Below are 24,666 nucleotides of genomic sequence, written 5' to 3' on the forward strand. Positions count from 1 at the left end.
ACTGGCACTGTACTACGCCTTGTCCATACTCCTCCGCGCCCTGGCGGCTCCTCAAAGCATGGCCGGACCATGCCTTGACATGTTTGCACGACCCATACATTTCACTGTACATACTCACGACGTGCCATGAGCTCCAATTTTAGCGCGTCTCACATTTGGCGTCTTTCACAACGGATCAAAAAAGACGGGACTGGCTGGCGCATCAACTCTCGTTATTAATAAACTCTGTTCTCTAGTTTCTTATCCGTCACGTACATTGCCTTCAAGGTGTTGCATATTGTGCCTTGTACGCAATGTACTAGTACCAGGCGTTCGCGCCTTTTGTCAGCGTTGCCTTGGGCCATATCTCCTTTGTCAAAGGTGTAGGAAAGCATACTGAGTTGGCGTCTCTAGGTACATGGTGTTCACCAGAGGCGATGGAAATAACTGTAGAGAACAACTACCTAAGAATATCACAACACATCACCAACAACGTTTCCTGATCCATCTTGCATGCAGCAAACCCAGATCATTCAGCCCCATCGAACCGTGCTGCCCAACAAAACATCTTTTACCATCGGCGCTAAGCCCTAGGACTCCACCACAAGGTACCTGCGCGAGACAGGGTCTTACGATGTTCGCACGATTATCCAGATGGCCCTTCTGGACTGCGACAAGGATATAGATTGCTGGTGTCCGATCGTTGCGTTAGTGGCGCCGAATTGATGAGCGAGCCTGGCTGAGGAGGATGCTGTGAAACTGTTTCACGGAAACGGGGAGTGTAGGGCTGAGGTGGTTGCTTTTGTTTTGTGGAGATGCGCGGTAGGGAAGGGAGATGGAAGGGTCGATCGTCGGCAGGGGAGCGGGACGGCAATTGAGATGCTGTGAAACGTGGGTTTGCTTTTGTTTGAGAGATACTGGAACAGCGCGTAACGTGGTCGCGTCAGATGAATACTAACAGAGTCGACTGGAGTGGTAATGTCCTCACATGTAATGTACCGTTGTACACTCTCCGGTGTTCGTCAGGCATACCATGTCCATGGACGCCACAAACGCTCAACTAAGTCTGGGAAGTCTCAACGAGCTGCGAACGCCTTCATCTCGACAGTTCTCTGAGCTCTATGACGAGATCTTCCCGCCCTATGTCTTTCTCCGCCTTCGTACGCAAATCTTTGTAGCGAACAATATCTGATGCCTGTTTGTCGCAGTTCGAAGGCTATCGTCATCCGTTCAAGGGTCACAGTACGACCACCAGACGCAATGAGCCATACATCGACACGCAGGTTCCGAGATTTCTGCGTATAGCTTTGTTCTCGTATGCTGAGCATGGTCAGACTCCTATCGATACCGAAGGATACACCAACGCAGGGCATCTGCGTGCTGCTGAAGCCACCGACAAAATTGCCGTAACGTCCACCTGCTGCAATGCTCCCTATTTTACATAACAATTCTGCGGTGACTTCATGTCGTAATTGTAGCATTCGATCACTCGAGAACCCAAGAGTTAGTGTTTGTGGTTCGAATGTTTTTGTTGTGGAAGGTCGATGGTTGCATTTGCCCGCGTGTCGGGGACACCCAACGACCGTTTGCGATTGCCGGATTCTTGCACGGCTACGTCATCGCTCACCACCCATCGCGGCTGCCATTCATCTTGCCTCCACGGCATAATCGAAGCCACACCGGTCATCCTGACCTCAAAACGTTTTTCCTACGCATCTCCAGACCCTCACAACCAGGCAGTTCCATCGCGACACCCTGCGTTGATCTTCCATATCTTATCCGGGTCTTCCGCCTTTTCTGCTGTACTGCAAGTTTGGAACAATCGTCATGGTTTTCGGTCTTAGCCGCCTGACGCCGCGGCGCATCCTCTTCTTCACATCCGCATCTGTACTTTTCTGGATATTCGTAATTGGGTTAACGCCAATCACCTCACCACTACCTCCTTACACAGGTCCACACGAGGTCGGCATCTTGGACGTCGAAACAAAAGTGACCAAAAGGATTATTCGCGAAGCAACGTTGAAAAATACGGGAAAGAATGCCTTTGAGCTATCGACTTTGGCTGTCACACTATACTACCCTTCCTCTCTACCCAATGCTCCTCCTTCGCAACGACCATGGGCGCGTCCGTGGCTTCCACAACCTGCTTCTTTGATTGGTCAAGGGTACGCACGCCTCGCTGGTGTATCATTCTTGAGTCCTGTCTTCACCTTCGCCCTATGGGCACTTGGTTCTTCGACCGTCATCCCAGGTGTCGTTGATGCACCGATTCTTTCTGGCTCAGAGAAGGTGCTTGTCGAGGAGGGCGCAGGTGCTGGTGGCTTCGGCAAGATCTTGGAAGCGGCCGAACAGGAGCACACTGAGCTGAAGAGAGATGAGAAGTTTGGTACACTTCCTTGTGTTGTCTTCACGCACGGTATGGCTGGTATGAGCCAAAGCTACTCGCACTACCTGGGTAGTATCGCCAGTCACGGCTACCTTATAGCGGCAGTCGAGCATCGCGATGGGAGTGGGCCTGGTACCATCGTTCACTATCCTAATGAGACAGAGAGGAGCGTCTGGCACATGAAACTTAAGGATCTTGTGTGAGTCCATATTTTCACCACAGTAGTAGTATCATAAGCTGACGACGTTTAGGTCTGACCCACCGATGACCGACCTGGACCTCAAGGAAGCCCAGCTCGCTTTCCGCGAAGCTGAGATTGCAGAGACGGTCAAGCTCTTCGCGCAACTCAATGATGGAGACGCCCCCGTTGTCAACCTGAAGCCCGACTCTCCTCGTGAGGCTCTTCCTGGCTTTAAGAATCGCCTCGACATGTCAGCTGTTACGATTGCTGGTCATTCCTATGGCGCAACTGGTGTCTTGCAGGCTCTGAAGTCTGCCGGACCCAAAGATCTTAACCTCAATGGAGGTATTGCACTGGACCCTGGCAAAGGTTCAGGACCCTTGAACAAGGACATCAACGTTCCTCTATTGGTCATGCAGAGTGGAGAGTGGACTGAGAAGCAGACCGAGTTCTACGGACAAGGTTGGCATTTTGACGTCGTGAAGAGGATTGTTGAGAACGTTAAGGGCGGTTGGATGATGACCTTGAGTAAGTTGCAAGCACAGCTCTTTGCAAAAATAATGATCTGACTATATACAGCCGGCACCGCCCATCCATCTTGCACCGATGCACCTCTGATCGTGCCCTGGATCATGAGAGTAAGTACCTGAACATCTTCGTTGCAATGTCACTGTACTGATCATATGCAGCTGGTCACTGGAACCACATTGAACTCGAGAATTGCACTGCGCGAATACATTGACGCGTCGGTCCACTTCTTGAAGTACCTTAAAACGGGCGAGAAGATGGGTATCCTTGCGAGCGACGTCACCAGCTCAGCAGGACCGTTGGCAGATGCTGACAAGCGCGGAAAAGCGAAGGGACAGTTTGGCGCAGACTGGGAAGTCCACGTTGTGCCCAAGCCAAAGTTTCAGTAAATACGCAAGCCTAGTGAATGTATACTGGAGCCTGACAAGGCGCACTCAAGGCGCACTGCGATGAAAGCCTCTGTGACACAGCCGTAACATGCAAGTGGAGAGCGCGAAAGAGCCCACGCCCTTCAACACAACAGCAATATATCTCCAAGACAAGAACCAAAAGACCGACCTTCACCATGACGAAATCTTCAATCCAAGATACAATTTGCTGTCTAGGCCACAAAGCGCCTAAACTGTTGACCAACATGGTTCTAAAATTATCGATAGCGTGCATGACCCTTGCCGTTGCGCGGGGAGGCGTGAGCTAACCGTAGTGAGGCTGAGTGCGCCGCGACTCTCCTTCAGCTGCAATATCAGACACGCACTCCTGAGCAGTCCTGCCTTTTTCCCACCCTCGCTGAGGGCTCTATTACCCCCTGCGAATTTTAACGTCCTCAAAAACCCCTCTCAAACTACCTGCTACGCCGACTGCGACACCGTATCTCCTCCGACCGAGCCGAAGGTTTCCGTAGGGCTGAGCCGCGTAAACACAGCACCTTTTCGCCCATTGTCCATAACAACGCACCTCGAGCGCCCTCGAGAGGGACCCAGACGCAAATATGCCTATTGGGCGGATAACACAGAGCTATATCCAGAAGTGCAAGATCTCGTTACACTTCTTGCAGGTCGTATTCATCTTCATAGCAGGATGCCTTACGATTGCTGTCATGACGAAGGATGGGACCATTGGCGGTCCTACTAAGTACTTTTTCGCTATGGTAGGTGCAGGAACACACGGTGTGAATGCACTAAAGTGGAGAGAGTGCTGCAGATTGCACGTTACAAGGAGGGCAAGGCTGACACGGCTTCGCAGTGCTTTCTGTCAATACCAGCGATCATATACCTCGTTATGGTGCCCATGTGGAGTCGAACTAAGAAGTTCGCGAACGCATACGGTTTTCTTGCAGTCGACTTGCTCTACACAAGTACGCATACAACCAGCCTGCGGATGGTACAAGGCTGACAGGGAGGCAGTATTGTGGTTTGCAGCTTTTATTGCGGTCGCAATGTGGAATTCGACAGGCATCAAAGAAGGCGCCAAAGAAAAGAACATCGGCGACAATGACCGCAACTGCACCACTTTCAAGTATGGTAGTGAAGCCATGTGCAATATCAGCAAAGGCGCGGTCGGTATTGGCGTCATGGTCTTGTAAGCACTCCATACTTACCTACTACCATACCGCAGAACTGACAGTACATCATAGTATCTTCTTCGCCCTGACGAGCGCCATCTCTGGCTACTACATGCACAAGTTCCTCCGCGAAGGCGTCCTCCCCTACGAATCCAAAGAAGAGAACCCCTACTACGCAAGCGGCGACAACAGCAAAGACAACGCCTGGTCCACTGAGATCGAGACCCATGACTCCGACGACGACGATAGACACACCGAGCGCGGCGGCAACCAGGAGGAAGACGAGTATGCGCTCTTGCACTCAACGGAGACAGATCAGGGCAGACATCCAGGCCGGCCGCTGAGCTGGGGTGAGGATCGGAACGGCGAGCCGTATGACAGACCGACGGGCTATGCGGATTACAGGAACAGCACGAATGCGTATGGCACAGATGCGCTTTCGCCTGGAGGGTATACACTTGGTGGTGGGTATGAAGAGTACCGGCGCGAGACGGACGCGAATTTAGGCGCAAGTGTCGGTTCAGGTGACAGGGCGCCTAGTCGTGCTTCACACGGTGGGAGTGGATATAGCTTCAGTGGGGCAAACAACGTATAAGGCGAGCTTGAGGAAGAGCGGTCGTACTGCCGTCCAGTTTGACGATGGAGAGATCGTGTTTGAGCGTTTCTGTAAGCATAGAATTATCCTCCAGGGTCTGGTCAGCCTTTACTTTCTAGACGCCGTTTGTCTTGCGCTTTTAGCGATGTAAGTATCAAGCAGAGTTTCGCTTGCTCTCCAAAGAACTGGCCACTTAGAGGTGCTCATCACTTCAATGTGATGTAATGTGCGAAGCATGCTTCTACCGACATTCTCAAGAGAGTTATGTCGTGCCTGGGCATTTCTTGCAGGTTAGCTGCACTTTCCTGCAGTCTCCACTGTGATGATGAAGATAGAAACGACTTCTTTCCCGCGGATTTGATATTAAACATAAGTTTGCCGAGAGGTGCACAAGGATGTCTCGACAAGGTATCAAGTGTTCAGTAATCCCGAGTGCGGTAACATACTTCCGTTCGAAAATTGTACAACGCGGCGATGTCTCGTAGATCGAAGAGACTAGTATGAGAACTTGTTGCTCCCGAATCGTGGACAGCTCTGATCTTGTGAGCCTGTGAGTTAAGCAATACCGACTGCTCGTGCAGAGGGAAAGGGAGAGGAGCCAGATCAAAAACTGTCTAATGCACTAACGAAACGAGCCTTGGCTCCTCCCCTGCTCCCCCGCGGCGGTGATCGACAAACAGCCATCGTGACCTCGCCTCTCATCATTGTGTCCCAAGAGATCCTGGTGCCATCGGAACGTCTCTTTTCAAGATTGGTCTTGATTTGTATCTTCATCAGACGACTGTTCAAGTATACATCAGATTGGGAAAGCGACCGGGCGCAAACCGAATCCGGCAGTAGTCCATACTAATCATTGTAATCATCCTTGCTCAATTGCTGCTGTTTTGTAATCACGTATTTCGCATTTTGTCCAGCGAAGCCCAGCATCTCCATCTCCCACGCACAATGTGCAGTGCTCTCACATCCCGCAGGTGTATGTTTTTAAACCTCGTGCTGCAGAGGTATCTTAACTAGGTCTCGCACCGCCCAACATGACCGCTTCTAAGGTAAGTCCTACATGAAGTTCTGGTGCTCTTATTGAAAAGGTCACATTATACTGATGTTGTGATTGCAGTTTCATTCCAGCCAACCTCTTCACTCGAAGAACCCTTGCGGTGGCATGCCTTCAAAGTTCCGGAACACGATACCATCAGAACACTTCCCTGCGGAGAAAGATCGATATGTGCTATACGTCAACGCAGTCTGTCCGTGGGCTCATCGCGCAGTGATTGCCCTGGCCTTGAAAGGCTTGGGAGACGTCATACAGGTCGTTGAGGTGGACGCCAGAGATCCGATACATGGCTGGTATTTCTCTGGGCATCGCGGCCCAGAATCCGACCCGATCTACGGCGTCCGATGGCTGAAGGAGCTATACTTAAAAGCGAACCCGAGCTATACAGGGAGAATCACTATTCCTGTGCTGTGGGATAAGCAGCGAGGTCGGTCTTTGTACACCCTCAGAGATGTGACTAGAGTTGGATTCAGCTGACGGTGTGCAGGTACCATCGTTAACAACGAGAGTGCAGATATCATACGTATATTTATCAGTGCCTTCGATCAGCTACTGCCGCCTGAGAGACGCGAAGCCAACAAAGGACCAGCTGCTCTTATCCCTGACCACCTGCAAAGCGAAATCGACAAGCTCAATTCCTGGGTCTATGATACTGTGAACAACGGAGTCTACAAGATCGGCTTTGCCACGTCGCAGGCCGCATATGATGAGCACATCACCAGGCTCTTTCATTCGCTGGACCGATTGGAAAACCATCTCTCAGAGCAAGGGCAACATCCGTATCTGTTCGGGCAGCACATCACCGAAGCTGACATCCGCCTTTACACCACACTCATCCGTTTTGACGTCGCGTACTATGCGCTCTTCAAATGCAACATCAAGATGATTCGAATGGACTACCCCCGACTACATGCATGGCTGAGACGTCTGTACTGGGACGAGGGTCCAGAGACAGCTGGTGGAGCGTTCAAGAAGAGCACTCAATTCGAAGTGGTAAGTGTGTGATTTCCTTTTGTTGGGTAGACTAAGAACTAATCATAGCAGATCAAACGAGGTTATGCATCGGTGACGGTAGGCAACGGGGTTGTACCTGCTGGGCCATTACCGCACATCATGCCTCTATAGTTACGGAGTAGGTTGACGGGAAAATATCGTTTGGAACAGCATATACTAGTGGTAATCTCGATATTGGGATGGCTTTCTACTTTGGACGACTTACATTCTGAGCTCACCCCGTAGATCATTGCGGCTGAGCGGCGATCCGGTTGCACATCAAATACACCATCTGCTGCATTGATACAACGCTCATGAAAGCGCACTTGAGTGCGCTACAGAATTTCTTTGTCACCTGCTTCACACTTGCTGTCTCCTCTCGATTTTCGCTCGGAAGCTTGCGCGGCGCTCTTGCACCTGTGCTCTCACTTTCGCCGTCCTGTCCTCGCATTGCTCAGACTTCAGAAACCGCTCTATCGACTCTTGTAGTGTGCGGCCGTTCAGAATACTATCGAAAATGTTGTCGTCCGCTCCTCCAACCTGTAGCATGCCGTCCAATAACATGTGGATAATTTTGATACATTCTATCCACCTCAGGTAAGTCCAACAAGCTGCTGCGAAGAGTTCGCTTGCTCTAGGTATATTCATGGTATTGACTTCTACTTCGCTCTCGAGCAACTGTCGAACTCCTTCCTTGTGCGCAATGAGAACGCTGCTCAGTAGTAATGTTTTGTGGGGGGTTTGAAGTTTGGCTGCATTCCATTTCCATTTCCATTCATATTGTTTATGGGACTTCTCGTGACCAGCGGCTGTACAGTCCATTTACCAGAGTCTCCAAAGTAAGCTTGGGTGTGAGAGAAGTGAACCATGTTGGGAGTGGAGGTCAGTGGCCTGCTGAGATCTGCGTTGTTCTCGAGTAGCAGTTTTGTCACACTGCTGGTGCATTTCTCGAACGCTTCCGGAGTAGATCCGTCGATATAGACAAAGCACACTATGACCTTGCATGAAGCGTCACCATCGGCAATACATCTTCACCCGCGTTGATCATTCTCTGTGAGACGGCTGTGCTGCGTTCTTCGCCAACGTAGTCCTTGATCCCGGAGTATACTGCAATCATCAGAAGAGTAGCTGTGTGCACGTGCTGGTTGTTGTCTTTATCAGTGATGATAAAGGTGGATTCCTCGTTGGGATCTTCGCCAGCATCGAACAAAAGCTATACGATGTTTTCGTCTCCACGTTTGGCAGCAATCATGAGAGCATTCTCTGTGGGTAGTTTGAATCTGCAACCACCGCTCAAACCCCAAGCTTTGCGTTCACACCAAATCATTAGGACGCAGTGTCGCAGAATAGCAGCAATCAGCCTCAGACTCGTACGAGCAGCCTCCGCGTACATCTTTTTTCGGACTATCTGCTGCGCAAAACCAGCAACAGTCCCCATATAATGTCACCAACCAAGTCGTGGAAGAGTAGAAGCTAGCGCCTACAGTCAATCCCGCAGGCGCTTGACGCCGGATTGAGCTCAGCCACATCACATTCCTTGCCAAGGACGGCAAGGATAACTTTGGTAAGGCCGTGTTGGCAGAGACTAAGACCACTAAGCAACTTTATGCAATCAAGGTGCTTGAGAAGGAGTTTATTATCGAGAACGACAAGGTTAAGAGCACACATTATGAGAAGCGCATTTTCTTAATTGCAACCAAGGATTGTCATTCCTTCTTGTATAACCTGCACGCTTGTTTTCGGACCGAGACCAAGATTTTTTCCGTGATGAGGACATCAGCGGTGGTGATTTGATGTTTCACATCCAGACAGGACAATCCGGCACTACCGTAGCGCACCGAGTTCTACGCGGCTGAGTCTGCTTGGCGTTGAAGTATCTCCACCAAAACTGCGTCATTTACCGTGATCTGAAGCTGGATGACATTCTATTGACTTTGGAAGGCCACTATATGTACTGTTCTAACCACAATTAACCTTAGATTAATGATTTGTACAATTGGTTGCAAGGCGGAGCAAGTGAGAGCAACGTGTTTAACATTTAGTGCTTGTCTTGTTTAGTGCTTGTCTTGCTTGTCTTGTTTAGTGCTTGTCCTGTTTTAATGCCTGTCGAGGTTTGGTACTTATCTTAGCTTAGTGCTTATTCAGTTTAGGCCTTAGTGTTAGCTTGTTTTTCGTACTTATTTACCTAGCACTTCTCTGTTCTTGGTGTTCTAAAAATAAGAGTAATCAAACTTAGCTCTTTCTGCCAATACAAGGCTTCCTATTAGCTTATATTAGTAGATTCCCTAAGAATATATGTACTACTGCAAAGAAGTAGAACACGTTGTATTAATCAACTCACTTTATTACATATCTTCCCCTATAACAAACTCCTACTATCTACTCTTCTCACACACGCAAATATACACTATGAAAACCTCGGCAACTATCCTTATTATGGCAGCTTTGCCTACTGTTTTTGTCACGGTTTGGGGTGCTCCTGCCTGTCGTACCTCACCTGTCATGAGAGTGACTGCCATGTCACACTAGCGTTGTTTACAGCTACTCACCTATATATACTGTTTGTAGCTTCACCCAATACAACCTCAGTACAATCTTCGAATTCTTCCCTTTGCGTACAGTTCTTCACTGAACTCTGACAGTTTTCTCCCTCCCAGCACAATCACCAATCGATATTGGTAGGTCTGTCAACATGGTCCGTCACGAGGTCACCACATCAGAAGGAAGAAGCATAACCTTTCACGTACACGACTCCCTGGTGCCTAGTTCCAATCTAGAGAAACGTGTTAATATCCCATCCCTTTCACCCGACCAATTTAGTGGAGACGCATGTGGCGCCAGCACTTTCAAGCAAACAAGCACTGGTTTCATGAGCCTTATGAGCAGTCAGGACTGCACCGACCTTGTTAGTGGCGTCCATAGCCAATATTCCTCTGGAGGTCACTGGTGCCTCACCGATGGGTATGGCGGAAGTGCCTCTCGTTGGATCGAGTTAGCGAGCAGCGGGACATGTCACATCTACATCGACAGACACAACTTCCCTGACCCTTCTATCGCCGATTGCATAGACGTTGGTACGTTCGATTTGGAGGATCTGGTCCGATCCACGATGTCTATGTTCAAAGTGAAACTTGCCACTCCGGCGACAGCCATACCGCAGGTCTATCCAGCTCAGGGTACTATGTATGTTATCTTTACCCGCCTGTATTTGCCATTTTGTACAAGAACTAAAGCCCATCAACAGGAAATGCAACCCGTCGCCTAGAAGGTTCGTAACATGGGCGATTCAAAATGGCTCCCCGTAGAGTCAGGGTTAAAGCTCAACAGAGTGCTTACTAGCGCGTCCTCTTTTGGACTATCGTTCTCTTCAGCTTGGTTGATTTCCTGGTTCGTAGCTCCTAAGTACACATCAGTCTGTGTTTCCACTCCTTATCCTAATAACCAATGGAAACTTTCATCATCTATTATAACCCCACAAGTTGGGCCTAACCTGTGACAGATCCGGTATCACAGCTTGCGTAGACTACTTAATCTGAAGATATGAAGATCGATGTTAACTTGTTTAACCTGAAGGCCTAACTCACTTTTTAGCTAGCGCTGTTACGAGAAGATATTTCTGTGGAGATATTGCTTAGCAACACCTCTGGCATCAACTTGTCAGGTTATGTCTTCTATTTCTACAGTGTGGCGCGTCGCTTAGGGCTACGTTGGAGGCGCGAACGTAGACAATGCCCGTAACACCGCGCCCACAGCAGCAGAAAGGCGAATAGCTAAATAGGCAGCGCGACCCGCTCTGTCGCTCAGAGAGTCGGTGTGACAATAGGTCCTTTCTCCTGATTTGACAATTACCAAACACAGACTCGTGTCCCATGCAATTATGGCATGAGGCCACAACACTACTTAGCTCATCTAACGCGCCTTCACGCTGACCACCGCAATTTGGTTCTGCGAAAAAGGCACGCATTTCGAGGGGAAGTCTCTGCAGAAAGCTCTGATCAAACCAGATTCCATATGCTTCCAAGCGCCGATTGTCCCACATTGGGAGACCGTCCTCTGTTAGCGTCTCTTTGTGTCTGGTGCTAAGTGTTATTATTTTGAAGTTTTCTCTTTGACTGAATCTACAGAAGCAGAAGAAACGACGCGACGCCGGGATATGGAAATGATGATGTCTGAAGCTGATTACATCCGGACTCAGATCGATGAGGCTCTAGAGGCCCGAGAAGGTACCATCATTGACAACGCAGCATAGACGGAGGTCTTACCGTGGCTCAGAATGGCTCGCTGGCTAAGGTATCTTAAAGGCTATTCATTCGGTGAGGTTGCTCTATTAGCAATTCCAGCTGATCCTACGTCCGAACCGACCCTAGTCGAGTTTTGAGTAGCCTAGACCGCATTGTAGAGGAGGCTCACAGCTTGATTTGCAACAAAAAGTTAACGCCTTTAACCAGGCGCGAATCAGGATCTTTATTCAAACGCGAGGAGCTGTTGACTAGCCGCTGATAACTAAGCCGCGAAATTCCACGTATTAGAAGTACAAGCAAGTTTACAAAAATACTTCTATGCTTTGCTTTTCGCACCATACGGCAACGCACTGCAGGCAGCTTCAGCTAGAGGCCACGGGTAGGTAGTCGAGATGCTGCTCAACAATAAGGCTGACGTCAACCAATAGGATACCTATGCCGTATAGCTGAAGGCATCGCATCGAAGTTGTTATTGACGCCCCATGTTTCGCCGGGTAGTGTCGTTGCACGTTGCGCACCGTACGTCCCTGCGGAGGATCAGCCCCCACGATCCTCTCATACTCAAGAATCATACTAGTGTTCCAAAGTAAGCCATCCGGCTCACTATAATCTATGAGGCAGGTAAGAACGGGTATGATTTCTTGCCTGGGAGGATATCGTACCATGCAAACGGAGACGCAGCTTTTACAGATAATGTTGCAACATGCATGCGTCACGCGCAATCCGATGACTCGTTTGAGATCTTCTGAACACTCGGGGTACACTCAGCGCCATATGATTGAGCCACCATGTTCTTGTTGAGAATGTGATTCGTTGGTGTTTGTTTGGGTGTTAAAGAGGTACTTTACGAGACCCTGCGGAGCGCTGCTCGTAGTCCGGTGGACGTGGGAAGGAACGGCCCGACACGGGACACCTATGGGAGAAACGCACCAGGGGTTGAATGCAGGGGTAATGCAAGCCCCTGATGTTCACGAACGCGATACTCCGTTGTTCGCTGATCGTTCCCGCGGCGTTGGAAATAGCAGCTTATCGGCCCTCCGCAGCCAGGAATATCCCAGGTATTAGTCCAAGGTTGAGGCAACTGCAATGAGCGGTTGTGACTGCCGTTGCAGTATCCTGATGTACTTTAAATCGATTAAAGTTGACCTGCGACGCTATACGTGTGTTCAATGACAGGCTTATTGCAGAGGCGCGCAACTCGTTACCTCTGCAGGTGGGGACTCCAGCTCCGGCGGCCGGGGCATCCTCTTTTAGACGGCTACTGGTGTCTGCCCGTGACGCACTGACAGTTGTATGCAGTCACTAAAGCTATTCTGTAATAACAGATGTGTCAAACATGATTCATTGAGAAGGGGTATCGATACATAACAGGCCTGCTTCTGCTTTTCTTCAACCGGTCCAAGGAGGGAAGTAGCTGCCTTCTGTGGGAAAGGTAATGGGCTCGTTCTCATAGTTGAAAGGGTCACCCCAAAACCCAAAATCGAACTCTGGTACTATGCCAGGCGTGGCTTGACTGTCAACTATGTTGTTGATATTGCTGAGGTTGATATCTTCCCAGGATGGCGGAGCCTGCTCCTGCATTGGCCCTATCGGCTGTACATAGCTTGGCTGAGGGTAGTTCTGCACAGGCTGGGACGTTGCTGCAGGCTGGCCATATGGTATCGACGGTGCTTGTATCGCGTAACTGGGTATCTGACCTTGTCCTGGGTAGACCTGCACATTTCCATCGGTCTGTAGTGCGGTCGATACCGGTGCCGTCGGGCTGGCGAACGCGCTTGAGCTTTGGGACTGGGTTCTTTGCGACATGCTGTGCTCTTGTATGGCTTTGTCGATCATGGCTTTCACTGCTAGCCACGCTTTGGCACCGTTGTTCTCGCGTAGTATGCGTGACATTTGAAGAGCCCTAAGCGCTCTTTGCCGGTCAGGGCTATCGAACATCGGGTTACGAAGTTCGGAGAGCACATGCATGATAGCTTGGAAGGAAGCAACACCACCTATCACAGTGAGCTGACGATCATGGAGAGCCAAAGGTGTACACACCAATGTGCCATTGAAAGCGAGCCGCGTCGACATCGACCGATGCTCCATTAATTGTTTCTATGCAATTAACGGATTTCTCGAAGATGCTGTGATGGTTAAATATGGGCAAGTTCTTAACAGACCTAGTATACGTACGATTTGCGGATCTCATTGGAGAAAACGACGTCCCTATAGGCCCTAGGCATGCGAAGCCAGAAGAGCAGGTAGCATCGCCATTCGAGCAGTGAAGCTAAGCCCATGCATAGTCTTTGCATAGGGATCTCCGGGTTGCAGAAGCGAAGATACTTCCTGTGGGACTCCTCATGCACCTCATCTAGCATCTTCTTGATTTGCTCGTAGAGTTCTTGAAGCTCTCGCGCAGGGTCCGGTCTTGATGTACCGTGGAGGCCCGAGTCCAACATTCGTCTCTCAAGGTGATAGGTACTTCGAATGATCCGCCTGAGTGCTGACATTCCCTGATACCTGACGAGCTGGAAGGTGATCGATGTGAATCTCTCTCCATCGTATGGCGCTGGGCCGGGACTTGCCCCGTCAATGAGTTCTTCGTCCTCGACATTACGCGGAAACAATGTTGTGTAGTAATCTTCAGACAGACTTGGTTCCTGTCCTTTGCACTCGGCGGCACGAAACTCCAGATGACCTAATTGATGCCATATGCGACGGCGAAGCTCTATTGTGAGAGCGTCCATCGAGCCAACAGGGAACAGGGATGGGTCACGATGTAAACCTTGGTTCAACGCAATGCGCATTGCGATGCCGAGCAGCGCCCAAGCCTTGCCTGATGATCATGGTTAGCGAAGATCTTAAGCAATTTATACAATGCTTATCTTACCCATATCCTCTTCCTTTGTGATGCATGTCAGCCAGAGCACGAAACCTTGGAAAATCTCTAGGCTTGATGTTGTGAGGTAGTTCTCCCGAGCCAGAGAAATCTCTACGCCTAGTTGAAAACGATCCAGAAGCTCCTCCTTCGTCTCGCCAAATCGACTCTGGACCACGTTGGGGGGCAACGAGTTGATAGCCGAAAAACATATTGCAAACGCCAGGGGATGGGTCTCGCGCATATACAACGAGTACTTGCGCACAACGCTAGGTTTATGGGTGATCCGGACCATAGGGTCGACGTTGGCGAAGTACACATCGAGAAGGGTATCTCGCTGTTCTTGTGTATCCGGTAAAAGCTGGTCCAGGTTTGAACCTGCACCTGCACGACCCAGCGACAGGAGGTCCACCAAACTGCTTTGTGGCACTTCTTTTCGCTCTTCATCTGTTTTGTCACCAAGTAATGCCTTGATATCTTGAATCTGAGGTGCGTCAATATCTGCGTTTCGTATGTTACAAACGGATGTACTCACCTCTTCTGCAAGTAGAGCATAATGCAACGAAGACACGAACTTCGACTGTCCGCCGTCGAGAAGTAGAGTGCCATCGCCGTCGTCAGCCATACCGGCGCCGTGAGAAGTCTGGCTGTTCGATGATGGCGTCAGCGCTGCTTCATGATCCTTCATTTCGCTGTCGCCAATAGCTCGAGCAGACACGGACGGTTTGCCACCTTGTCCTGTAACTGCTTTTTCGAGGAGAAGTTCAAGTCGATCAAGGCGCGACTGAACGTCACTGTTCTTCGCAAGTCTTCCGCCCCCAGGTGTTGATGGTTTGGATACCCTTCGGGCAGATGTTTGGCCCTGCACCTGATCTGACCAGGTACAGAGGTGATTCCCACGCGTGCAAGCTCCGCATATTGGATGTCCATGATCGCATTTGACTTTGCGACGCCGGCAGGTTAAGCAACTTTGTATCGTGCGCTGCCGCCCTCCACCAGACTTTCCTGCTATATTCGGCGAGTGCGCCTGGGAACCAGGCTTTGTCTCAACCATCCCTCGATATTCACCCTCCTCTTATCACCTGTCATTCGCAGTGTGAAACTCAGGTGGTTGCGACCTTTTGTGAAGTCATCGGCGAGGAGAGGCTCAATCTTCACGTGCGGGGCTCTTGCCGATTGGCGCTAGTGTTTAGCCGCTTCCGGAAAGAACCATCCTGTGGATCGCAGAACACCTCGAGCTTCTCACCATCCGTCAACTTCCCGAGGTCACTTGCGTTATTTACCTAGGCATCGTTCGATCCGCCGGCAGAAAAATTCCTCCTTTTCAATTGCTCAGGCAGCACCCGTGCATAGACTTGTGCGCTCTTTCTAGCTGACTAACAGGCTGGCGCTATCTGATGCTGCAGCAACTACGTCAGTGGACACTAACCAAGCGAGGTTGTTGAGCAGTCTGATTAACCATCGTCAACCTCCACGATGGACTTCGTGGGAAAGACGTCTCTTTCAACTGAAAAGGTCATGTGGTCTACACAAGCTCCGTTTGTGTCAGTACAGCCATACCATTGCCTCCACCATGGCCTCGAAGAGTCGGGGATTGGGGTCATCGTCTATTCATCAACTGTCGAACTTCGTCCGCTACCTTGAGGATTCTTTGAAGCCAAACTTTGTCGTCGCGCGGGTGTCGTCTTGCATTCGTCTAAACGACGGCAAGTCCGAGAGCGGTGCACTATGGCCGACGATGCTCGCCCGTCAGCAACCCCTGGTCTGCTTACAGCAGCACTACGACTGCAAATAGTCAAGCCAGCTTATGTCGCATCAGCATCTATGGATGGCAAGGTGACATAAATCACCCTCAACAACATAGTTCTTCTTCACGGCTTCAATAATGGTCTACAAGCAGCTTTTTATCAACAATGAGGTGAGTCGCTCGCCAAACGTACGAGACCTTACCTGATAACTATTCAGTAACGTCGATGCCACATCTGGCGACACTCTGAGCATCTACAACCCGCACGATGAAAGCCAAGTCGCCGATGGCATCCAAGTAGCTTCCCATGAAGATGTTGACAAAGCTGTCTCTGCCGCTCGCGCCGCGTTCAAGGGCGAGTGGTGTCAATGGACACCGCAACAGCGCAGCGATGCGATGCTGAAGTTTGCAGGTCGTACTGACAAGCATGCTGAGGAGCTTGCTCTCTGGGAGGTGAAAAGTATGGGTCAGCCCATCAATGTCGCAAAGTTCGTCTATGCCTTGTTTGGCAAGGTATTCAGGTACTACGCTGGCTGGACAGACAAGCTGCCAGGAGAGGCCTGGATTGAAGATGAACAGGGCATGTACAAGGGATGGAAAGCTTAGAGCTACTTCTGGACCTTGTTTTGATGACTGCGTAGATAATTCAGTATGATCCTGTTGGGGTGTGTGCCGGCATTGGCGCATGGAACGGCTCTGAATAGAGTCCGATTGGGACGCTGCAACTTGGCCAGTTCGTCAAAGAAGTTGGCTTTCCACCTGGCGTTATCAGCATTATCACCGGCGATGGTAAGGTGGGTGCAGCTTTGGCATCTCATATCGACATCAACAAAATCTCCTTCACCGGATCTGCCTTTGCCGGAAAGAAGGTTCAAGAGCTTGCTGCGAAGAGGTGTGTTCATCACTAAGCCTTGAGGTTTTCAATTGCTACCCTCGCTTTCAGCAACCTCAAGCGTGTGACTCTGGAACTAGGTAGCAAGTCGCCCAGTCTCATCTTCCCAGATGCCAACTTTGTGAACGCACTACAGCATTACAGCCAGAACTCCCTCTTCAATTCTGGTCAGGCCTGCATTGCTGCATCCCGCACCTTCGTTCACGAAGACATCGCAGAGAAGTTCATCCAGGAGCTCAAAACGCGCTTTGAGCAGTTTGCTCACGCCATGGGACAGCCCATGGACTTGAACACATTCTTGGGCCTACTAGCCGATGGCAAGCAGTTCGAGCGTGTGATGAGCTTCCTGGACATTGGTAAAGAAGAGGTGGAGCTCCTGACTGGAGGTGCAAGATATGGTGACAACGGGTGGTATGTCCATCCGACCATCTTCTTGAATCCTAAGGATGACGCAGGGATCTATCGTGGGGAGATCTTTGGTCCAGTCCTCACAATCCGTACGTTCAAGACAAAAGAAGAGGCAATCAAACTAGCCAATGATACCAGCTTGGGTCTCTCATGTAAGTATGCCTGACTGTCATTCGCGACTCGAAAGACCTAACCTCTTGCAGCTTGCATCTTCACAGCATCTATCCCACAAGCTCTGCGCATTGCCAAGCATCTCGATGCTGGTAATGTCAACATCAATACTTCGCAGGTCTTCGGCCCGAATGTGCCATTTGGCGGATCGAAGCAGTCTGGCATCGGACGCGAAGGTGGTCGCCTAGGCTTGATGAACTACGTCGAGGCGAAGACCATTTCCATCAAGTAAGTCAACTTCTCACAGTAAGTGCCCTGCAATGCTAATGTGTGGTAGCATGAATGCCTGATGGAACAGAAACATTTTTCAGCCACCCTACTCAAGGCGCCAACACAAATTGACCACGACGAGCAAACAAGACCAACCTATCGTTCGAAATGTCAACGTTCTTCAATTGCTTCTCTTTTTTCTCCAACATCTTACTCCTTGCAACTTACGCCAGGACTGCGTCGAGTCTCAGACCTCTTGCTCCGCCGTGATGTCAGCTGGACCAGCAGGGAGAAGACATTGTTGTGATGTTTACAACTCGAGAAATGACAGCGCACCTTGAGCAAGTGATGTAGTGTTACGAAGATATGAAACAAAACATGTGATGGGCACAACGTGTCTGAAGTGGCACGGTTCCACCAGCACGCTAAGGGGCACACACCCGAGCCGCCTTTCCCACCCAGGCCCGGCTGCATTGCCGGCACAAGCTTGCACGCAGCTCTCACTCGCCTGTCACACGTCAGCGCACCTCGTCCCGCATCAAGGTGATGTGACTGGCTAAACATAACCGCCGCAGCTAGCACATCCATGGGTTTTCTATGCGATGAGGCTGGGACGAACTTGTTTCCAACATGTTATTGTTCACTCAAAGTGGCCTGTCTCTCAACTCTCGCGATCTCCACGTCGCCGGCTGTCGATCGCATCGTGGGCCCCACGCATAAGGCTGGGTGCAGTTCTTCCGTATCTGCAAAGCTAATCTGAGCTGAGATTTCGATAAAGGATAGCGGCGTGAGCGTGCCAGGGAGCTTCACCGCTGCAGTCTTGCTTTTGGGTGTATATAAGACATGTGAGCATAAGAGCGGCTATGACGACGCTATCTCCTGGTGCGCAAACGTCCTGCGCAGCTCTACTTTGTATAAGCACAATGCGCTGACATAGCTCGTATTGATAGACGTTCGCGATTCGACTCTCCGGTCGCTGAAGCTGCATTGTCCTTCTGCCGAAGGGCTTCCCTCTGAGTATTCGCCCGCCTCGTTTCATTCCCCGACGATGGAACCCAACCCTTTCGAACACGCAGATACAGAGTGGTCAGATGAGGAGGAGCTCATACCTCGGCGAAGACGGAGGACGCAGTATGTTCCTCCACCTGTGAAGGTTACGCGCGGTGCGGACACTTCGTCAGAGGGTTCGTCAGAGCTGAGTCCAGAGCGATTCACCAAAAATGGCAGCCCGCTCGTGCCTCCGAAGAGCCCTTCTCGACCAGATGTGAGGCCCGGAAGCAGCCAGGAAGATCTGGTGCAGCGCTTCTATCAGGTTACGAGAGAAAGAGACGCGTTAAGGAAAGAACTACAAAGAAAGAGCCTGGGACCAAATGGCATACCAACTCGAGGCTCGGCGGTCTTCAAGTCAGAAGAAAAGACACTAATCGAAGAGCTGCAAGCGTTGCGTTACGAGATACGAGTATGGAGCGAGGAATATTTCAGCGGCCCTACCAGCTCTCGAAGCAAGCGACCGCACTTCCATGCGGCAAAGGGCCTGTTTGGTGGACTGACAGACAACTACACCGTGTACTTGAAGCATCCGGATGACCGGCCACTTCTCGTACAAGCCTACATTTGGTCAACGCTACAGAAGAAGATTTTCAACAACTTCCAGAAGGGCAGTGGATATGTCTGGGCTGGTAAGCTGGGTGACAAGAAGCTTCGACCCATCAATGACACACTGCGGAAAGGTGCGCAAAATCTCTCATTATAGTGATCCCATCTAGTAAACTGACTTGTTGTAGCTGTCAAGAGCGAAGCGCAAGCCGAGGAGTACCATCAATGGCGTTCATTAACGGTCAATTTACTTGTACCGCAAGAAGATGGCAAGTGGCGCCCAACCTTCGATGCTGCGCCCGTTCTGAAGAGTATCTCACGCCTTTGTAGCCGCATGCGACGAAAGCTGCGGCCATACTCGACTCGATCTCTTCGTGACAGCAAGGAGCAGCTCAACACCATCGTCTCCGCATCTGTTGCCCTCGACCTCAAGATGAAACGGCAGCGCGCCGATTACCGCTTTGTCACATTCACCGGTGGCAAGCCGAATCAGTTCTGGGGTTACGGTTTCTACGACAGCGAAATGGAAGACGTATACGATGACAGCGAAGACAGCGAGAGTGGTCGAGGCGGCTACAGAGACAGCCAAAGTGTGAAGGCCAGACGAGTCGAGCTTGCGCTGGCGCCAGCTCTGGAGAGATGCGGTAATGCGAACGGGCACGTTTTCGACCAAAGCTTTATACTGGTCAAAGCAGATGTGAGCTGCAAGAGGTTGCAAAAGATGGAGAGACCGACGGGACCGAAAGCGGGCTTAAAAAACGGAAGCAAGAGTTTCGGTGGTATGTGGCATAGAGGGTCCTGAGGTCTGCTGGCAAGATGAACTGGGTTCTTGGAGAGGTCGGCGACCTTACCTACACCACCTTGCACTCACCCTTGCGGAACAAAACCAAGGGTATGCATGATCTATATCAGGTCTGCCGCATCTGGTAACTAGCTTTGCGCCGAATGCTCAATAGGAACCTTGTACTTCAGCCCTCGTACACGCAGAATACTACTTTTGCCGCCACAGTATCACAAATCGGACCATTACGTTTACTACAATGCACGTGGATTCTTTCCGAACATCACCATTTTATATATGTTCAGGCTTGCCTGCTGCACTTCTAGCAAGCTGGAGTCTTCGCAGCCTTGCTGGCACCGGTGAAGCTTACCTCACTCCAATGATTTACGCCACGATTGTCCAACATGAGTCACGAGTATAGCGCCTAGTTGTGTAAGGACATCCCTTGCCAAACTATCACAACTTCGATTTCGGCTATCGTATACGACTACACTGCATGGCGTGGCATCTCCGCCTCGCATTTTACCAGACTCATTGTTCCCTCATTCTTACTTTGAGGTTTCCTTCCACTTCAGACCAAGCTGTGTACATTTCCAACACAACATCTCCGAAGAAACAATGCTCGAGCCAGTACCATTCCGTTTCCTGGACCTTCCGAAGGAGCTACGCTTCATGGTCTACGAAAACCTCACGATCTCGACCAGGCAACTCCGACTACTGCCCCTCGAAACCGGTCTTCAAATCGAACACCAAATGACAGCATCGTTTGACGATCAGCCTGCCATCACCGTCACCCTGCAAACCCTCCCTGTCCAGATCTTCTCAATATGTCAACTCATCTACTCCGAAGCACTTCCCTTCCTCACCCGGGAACTAGACAAGATCCACAAAACCATTCCCAGAATCATCGTAGACGCGGATTGTCTCTACAAATGTGCATTAGACGGTACGAAGAAGCTGCTATGTGCCCTTGTAGACAAATTGGAACAGTATCCGTTCTTCAGCCCAGCACCGGGGGCTGTCTACTCGCGATCCATGGAGAAGGAAGTACGGTCGCAGTATCCGAGAGAAGTGCAGCAATGGCTCGCCCAATGCACACACCTCTTCCTCTCTCAACGCCCCACCCCCTGTCCCTTCTCAGGCTTCATGGGCACGCGCACCTACCCAACCGTGCGTCTCATCATCGAAGTGCCCAAGCTCTGGAGGTACTCCTCTTACCGGGACCTCACCGTCGCTTCGCATACCCATGTTGGTACTCCGCCCATGTATACAGCGAGCGTCACGAGTCAGCTTAATCAGGTGTACAGTGAGTTGGTCGACTATACGAAGGGGTTGAAGCATGTTAGGAATGGGGCGATTGTGTTTGGGCAGGAGGATGATAGGGTGTTGATGAAGGATGGGTTGGTCGTTAAGAAGACTGTTGCGTTGGATTTTGGGATTTGTAGAGTTGTTGAGTAGCTGAGGTTGTCATGCTTTATTGTAGGGCATGCTCTCTTGCCAATAATGAGGTTTTTGGTCAGGTCGAATCCCTCCAAGATGGGCATTCTTTTTTCGGTAACATTTAGTAAAGTATGAAAAGAGAGTAGCACACTCAACCGCAGCGGTGCAAGGCAAAGATCTAGTGCTTGACATCAGCGCTGATGGAGTCGTTTGCTGCAACTAATCTTCGGCGTTGGACATTGCAGTGCAAGTAGGGCTCTGCATGATTGACAGAGCAAGGCAGTAACACAGAGCGGGCAGCCTTGTCTACTGCTCTTCCGCGCTAAAGGTTGCAGCGCAAGAGGCCCTGTGTGGCTCTCTCGACTGAGAGGCTCGCCATGTTCCGGCAAACTTATTTTAGCCACTGAAGTGCACTGCAATCTCTAGCTCCGTACAGCAACTGCGTTGGGACAGCTGAAGAACTCCAGCCTGATCTTACCCACCTTCCCTTCCGCGCTAAAAAAAAAAATGGCAGTGCAGCTTGCCAGTGCTCTTCTCAGTTCAGTCGTGCCAGGTTGCCATCACGAAAAGATCCTAGATGTGTAAATTCAGAGACAATAGTTCAAGTGCAGAAGCAAAATGGTCTTCTGAACAAGCCGTCTTTCACCATCTCATCTTCATACGATGCTCATCACACCTTCTCCCGATGCTCCCTTCCGGCCTTCTCCACATTCAAACCTGCCAAACTACTCTTCCTCCTCTTCTCCGTCCTCTCCTCCCTCGTCTTATCCAAGCTCTGCGCAAACTTACTCTTCACCCTAATATCCGGGCCCTTCCAATACACGATGTAGATCGGAATCGTAACTACCACCGCTAGACAAGCCAGGAGCGTGCTAGCATACTGCACCGGTCTGCCTGGAATGTTTTTGTATAAGGGCGTGGAGTATAGGGCAGCGACACCGGCCATGAAGTCTCGCGCAAGGTCGTTGCCGCCTGTGGCGCTGGCGGCGTACGGGCCGTAGGCGGCGGTTTGGTAGTCGATTGAGGATTGGTAGATGGCGTACTGATGCGATGTCAAACCTTGAACACAACGTGTGAGAGATATATGTAGACAGCAGACTTACGTTTGCCATAGCAACAAGCGTCGTAAAAATCATCGGTGCGATCCACGGAATCCCATAATCCGGTCCGAGACTTGTCCACGCAAAGCCCATCATGCCCAGGAATTCAAGCGGTGCAAGGAACAGCAACCACCAGAGTCGAGCTTCAGGCGCGACTGAATCGGGGTTCTGCTTGCGCTTGCGGCGAAAGCGAATGATCGAGGGCATGTACGAAAGATATGCGAGGAAGTAGCCGATCAAGATGGGTATGAAGGCAAGACCGAGCTGGATGACGCCGAAGCCCCATTGTTCGTAGACGGGCTTGAAACCCTCGAGGAAGGTGAAGATTAGGGCGTCGCTGAAGCCGCTGAGGAGGGAGAGCCACAGGACGATGGGCTCGGTGAAGAACATGTAGAATGGCCTCCAGAAGATGGTTGCGCATTCTTTAGCACTAATCTTATGCCCGCCACGAATCTCATTAGGCCCGTAGATGTTCGGGTCTTTGCCAGTCTTGCGTCTCCGTTTTGCTTCACGGTCAAGTAGGATAGTCGATCTGGTTTCGGGGTTGCAGAAGAAGTGGACGGCCTGGACGAAGCCTCCCATAATGAGCTGAACCCAGAAGATCCTGTACATGATCAGCAATGCGTGTGCAACAGCACAACTGATTCAACTTACCATGGTAATGAGAGTCGCGCTTCAACAAACGCCCCGATGATAGCACCTACGACTGAACCACCAACAGACGAGAGAACCAGAAACGCGACAGCATACTCCTGCTCATCAGGTTCCCACATATCCGCCAATACACCCAGCGTGACAGAACCACCAGCAGTCGACAAGCCACCTAGGATCCTAAACACAAGGATGGTGGCATAGTTCTTCGACAGAGCGCACGGGATCTGCCACAAGTTGACGAGGAACAAGCTGAGCTGCTGAATCGGCCAGCGCCCATACTCCTCTGACCATGGCGCCCACAGCTCGCACCCGAATCCGTATGCGATAAGGAAGAGTGCTTGTGGGATGCGGGCTACTTGCTCGCTAACGCCGTATTGTTTGTGCACGAAGGAAACGCCGTGGGAGTACATGGAGGCGTTTGTGTTGATGCTGATTTGGATGAAGAATACGACGATGAGAATTTGCCTAGAGTGATATCCTTAGCATTGGAAATGTAGAGAGCTTGATTCTTGCTGCTCAAGGGGTCTGGAGGCACTCACCATTTCCGCCAAGTCCTGAAAGAGTACCCCAAACACTCCCAAGCATCGCTGTCTTGTAGCTCAACCTTGTCACCTTTGATGATGCGATCAGTCTGTGACTGATCTATGTGTTCGCCTTCGCCATAGTTTGGGTCTCGTTCTGTGTCTGGCACAGCTGTAGGCTGGCCTGCCTCTACTGTAGCCATTGATGTGCGCTGTGAGTTGGGACGACGACTTACGAAGGGCGGGTGACAAGGCAAGATCAGAGGATAAAGCGAAACATATGCTTGATCAAGAACACCATTGCAACGGCTCGCGTTTGCCTTGACCGTTCTGTATGTCGTGTGATGCACCCTTACCACTGACATCAAGAGGACGGGTGGCTTTGCCTGACAGAGCTTTTCCTGCCAATCCGAGTCTTGAATGTGCAGCCAAGGCTTGGTGTTTCACATAGCCAAGGCATTCTTTGAACTGCGGGGCCCCCAGATTTCGATGACCAGGCTGTGATCTGTGTTGGGCCTCCCATGTTGGATAGAGAAGGTGGCAGACGCCAAGCGAGAATAGCTGACATTGCGTCATAGGCGTTGCGAGCAAGCGCATTTCGCGGTACAGCATGCAGCTCACACCGTGAAGGCTTGATCTGTACGGTAGGGTGTTCTGCCGCGTGATGTCATTGCGAATGTGCGTACGAAGGGAAAAAAGGTTGGCGAATGCTCGAATTGCGCGATAAGTCTAAATACTAGCTATCATAGAAGCCAAGGCCGATCAGCCGGG

General features: G+C 50.7%; 11 protein-coding genes across 11 annotated transcripts; 8 read left to right on the forward strand and 3 right to left on the reverse strand.

Annotated features, from left to right (window-relative positions):
* Nucleotides 1–824: 824 nt before the first annotated feature.
* On the reverse strand, nt 825–1,562 carry BU25DRAFT_257765 (uncharacterized protein). The gene is made up of 2 exons (XM_033701689.1): nt 968–1,562; nt 825–896 (listed from the first exon to the last, which is right to left on the reverse strand). The coding sequence occupies exon 1, from the start codon at nt 1,458–1,460 to the stop codon at nt 1,056–1,058; it is 405 nt and encodes a 134-aa protein (XP_033564618.1). The 5' UTR covers nt 1,461–1,562; the 3' UTR covers nt 825–896; nt 968–1,055.
* A 244-nt stretch (nt 1,563–1,806) lies between these two features.
* On the forward strand, nt 1,807–3,463 carry BU25DRAFT_335070 (PAF-acetylhydrolase family member; the record flags this gene model as incomplete). The annotated part of the gene is made up of 4 exons (XM_033702568.1): nt 1,807–2,564; nt 2,617–3,074; nt 3,126–3,184; nt 3,236–3,463. The coding sequence occupies 4 exons, from the start codon at nt 1,807–1,809 to the stop codon at nt 3,461–3,463; spliced, it is 1,503 nt and encodes a 500-aa protein (XP_033564619.1).
* Nucleotides 3,464–3,900: 437 nt separating this feature from the next.
* BU25DRAFT_257655 (uncharacterized protein) lies at nt 3,901–5,333 on the forward strand. The gene is made up of 4 exons (XM_033701687.1): nt 3,901–4,221; nt 4,317–4,428; nt 4,478–4,652; nt 4,708–5,333. The coding sequence occupies exons 1-4, from the start codon at nt 4,063–4,065 to the stop codon at nt 5,228–5,230; spliced, it is 969 nt and encodes a 322-aa protein (XP_033564620.1). The 5' UTR covers nt 3,901–4,062; the 3' UTR covers nt 5,231–5,333.
* A 626-nt stretch (nt 5,334–5,959) lies between these two features.
* On the forward strand, nt 5,960–7,508 carry BU25DRAFT_446645 (transferase). Its single transcript, XM_033709501.1, has 4 exons — nt 5,960–6,276; nt 6,345–6,708; nt 6,769–7,274; nt 7,326–7,508. The coding sequence occupies exons 1-4, from the start codon at nt 6,262–6,264 to the stop codon at nt 7,404–7,406; spliced, it is 966 nt and encodes a 321-aa protein (XP_033564621.1). The 5' UTR covers nt 5,960–6,261; the 3' UTR covers nt 7,407–7,508.
* Nucleotides 7,509–8,780: 1,272 nt separating this feature from the next.
* BU25DRAFT_335194 (uncharacterized protein) lies at nt 8,781–9,068 on the forward strand (the record flags this gene model as incomplete). The annotated part of the gene is made up of 1 exon (XM_033702578.1): nt 8,781–9,068. A coding segment is annotated over one exon (288 nt), but the record flags the coding sequence as incomplete, so codon positions are not given.
* Nucleotides 9,069–9,596: 528 nt separating this feature from the next.
* BU25DRAFT_484518 (uncharacterized protein) lies at nt 9,597–10,610 on the forward strand. Its single transcript, XM_033711201.1, has 2 exons — nt 9,597–10,457; nt 10,519–10,610. Exons 1-2 carry the CDS (start codon nt 9,967–9,969, stop codon nt 10,577–10,579), a joined length of 552 nt encoding a protein of 183 aa, XP_033564623.1. The 5' UTR covers nt 9,597–9,966; the 3' UTR covers nt 10,580–10,610.
* A 1,954-nt stretch (nt 10,611–12,564) lies between these two features.
* On the reverse strand, nt 12,565–15,688 carry BU25DRAFT_257829 (uncharacterized protein). The gene is made up of 5 exons (XM_033701690.1): nt 14,911–15,688; nt 14,388–14,859; nt 13,691–14,333; nt 13,556–13,641; nt 12,565–13,509 (listed from the first exon to the last, which is right to left on the reverse strand). Exons 1-5 carry the CDS (start codon nt 15,427–15,429, stop codon nt 12,905–12,907), a joined length of 2,325 nt encoding a protein of 774 aa, XP_033564624.1. The 5' UTR covers nt 15,430–15,688; the 3' UTR covers nt 12,565–12,904.
* A 163-nt stretch (nt 15,689–15,851) lies between these two features.
* BU25DRAFT_438223 (aldehyde dehydrogenase) lies at nt 15,852–17,986 on the forward strand (the record flags this gene model as incomplete). Its single annotated transcript, XM_033709049.1, has 6 exons — nt 15,852–15,919; nt 16,341–16,706; nt 16,829–17,014; nt 17,066–17,574; nt 17,626–17,821; nt 17,871–17,986. 6 exons carry the CDS (start codon nt 15,852–15,854, stop codon nt 17,881–17,883), a joined length of 1,338 nt encoding a protein of 445 aa, XP_033564625.1. The 3' UTR covers nt 17,884–17,986.
* A 320-nt stretch (nt 17,987–18,306) lies between these two features.
* BU25DRAFT_408375 (uncharacterized protein) lies at nt 18,307–20,422 on the forward strand. The gene is made up of 3 exons (XM_033705799.1): nt 18,307–18,685; nt 18,754–19,533; nt 19,588–20,422. Exons 1-3 carry the CDS (start codon nt 18,667–18,669, stop codon nt 20,199–20,201), a joined length of 1,413 nt encoding a protein of 470 aa, XP_033564626.1. The 5' UTR covers nt 18,307–18,666; the 3' UTR covers nt 20,202–20,422.
* A 376-nt stretch (nt 20,423–20,798) lies between these two features.
* Nucleotides 20,799–21,638, forward strand: BU25DRAFT_456168 (uncharacterized protein; the record flags this gene model as incomplete). Its single annotated transcript, XM_033709997.1, has 1 exon — nt 20,799–21,638. The coding sequence occupies one exon, from the start codon at nt 20,799–20,801 to the stop codon at nt 21,636–21,638; it is 840 nt and encodes a 279-aa protein (XP_033564627.1).
* A 652-nt stretch (nt 21,639–22,290) lies between these two features.
* BU25DRAFT_456169 (MFS general substrate transporter) lies at nt 22,291–24,098 on the reverse strand (the record flags this gene model as incomplete). The annotated part of the gene is made up of 4 exons (XM_033709998.1): nt 22,291–22,662; nt 22,724–23,324; nt 23,375–23,839; nt 23,914–24,098. The coding sequence occupies 4 exons, from the start codon at nt 24,096–24,098 to the stop codon at nt 22,291–22,293; spliced, it is 1,623 nt and encodes a 540-aa protein (XP_033564628.1).
* Between the last annotated feature and the right edge of the window lie 568 nt (nt 24,099–24,666).

The sequence above is a fragment of the Macroventuria anomochaeta genome, assembly GCF_010093625.1.
Source record: "Macroventuria anomochaeta strain CBS 525.71 unplaced genomic scaffold BU25scaffold_7, whole genome shotgun sequence".
Taxonomy (NCBI): domain Eukaryota; kingdom Fungi; phylum Ascomycota; class Dothideomycetes; order Pleosporales; family Didymellaceae; genus Macroventuria; species Macroventuria anomochaeta.

Bases quoted from the DNA above. Each gene is read 5' to 3' on its own strand.
- BU25DRAFT_257765 (XM_033701689.1), bottom strand. From the start codon at position 1,460: ATGCTACAATTACGACATGAAGTCACCGCAGAATTGTTATGTAAAATA.
- BU25DRAFT_257655 (XM_033701687.1), top strand. From the start codon at position 4,063: ATGCCTATTGGGCGGATAACACAGAGCTATATCCAGAAGTGCAAGATC. The intron at 4,222-4,316 runs GTAGGTGCAGGA...ACGGCTTCGCAG, and splicing joins CTAAGTACTTTTTCGCTATG to TGCTTTCTGTCAATACCAGC. The intron at 4,653-4,707 runs GTAAGCACTCCA...AGTACATCATAG, and splicing joins GGTATTGGCGTCATGGTCTT to TATCTTCTTCGCCCTGACGA.
- BU25DRAFT_446645 (XM_033709501.1), top strand. The intron at 6,709-6,768 runs GTCGGTCTTTGT...GACGGTGTGCAG, and splicing joins GCTGTGGGATAAGCAGCGAG to GTACCATCGTTAACAACGAG. The intron at 7,275-7,325 runs GTAAGTGTGTGA...TAATCATAGCAG, and splicing joins AGAGCACTCAATTCGAAGTG to ATCAAACGAGGTTATGCATC.
- BU25DRAFT_484518 (XM_033711201.1), top strand. From the start codon at position 9,967: ATGGTCCGTCACGAGGTCACCACATCAGAAGGAAGAAGCATAACCTTT. The intron at 10,458-10,518 runs GTATGTTATCTT...GCCCATCAACAG, and splicing joins TATCCAGCTCAGGGTACTAT to GAAATGCAACCCGTCGCCTA.
- BU25DRAFT_257829 (XM_033701690.1), bottom strand. From the start codon at position 15,429: ATGGTTGAGACAAAGCCTGGTTCCCAGGCGCACTCGCCGAATATAGCA. The intron at 13,642-13,690 runs GTACGTATACTA...TAACCATCACAG, and splicing joins TCCAATGAGATCCGCAAATC to CATCTTCGAGAAATCCGTTA. The intron at 13,510-13,555 runs GTGTGTACACCT...TCACTGTGATAG, and splicing joins TCGCTTTCAATGGCACATTG to GTGGTGTTGCTTCCTTCCAA.
- BU25DRAFT_408375 (XM_033705799.1), top strand. The intron at 19,534-19,587 runs GTGCGCAAAATC...GACTTGTTGTAG, and splicing joins CAATGACACACTGCGGAAAG to CTGTCAAGAGCGAAGCGCAA.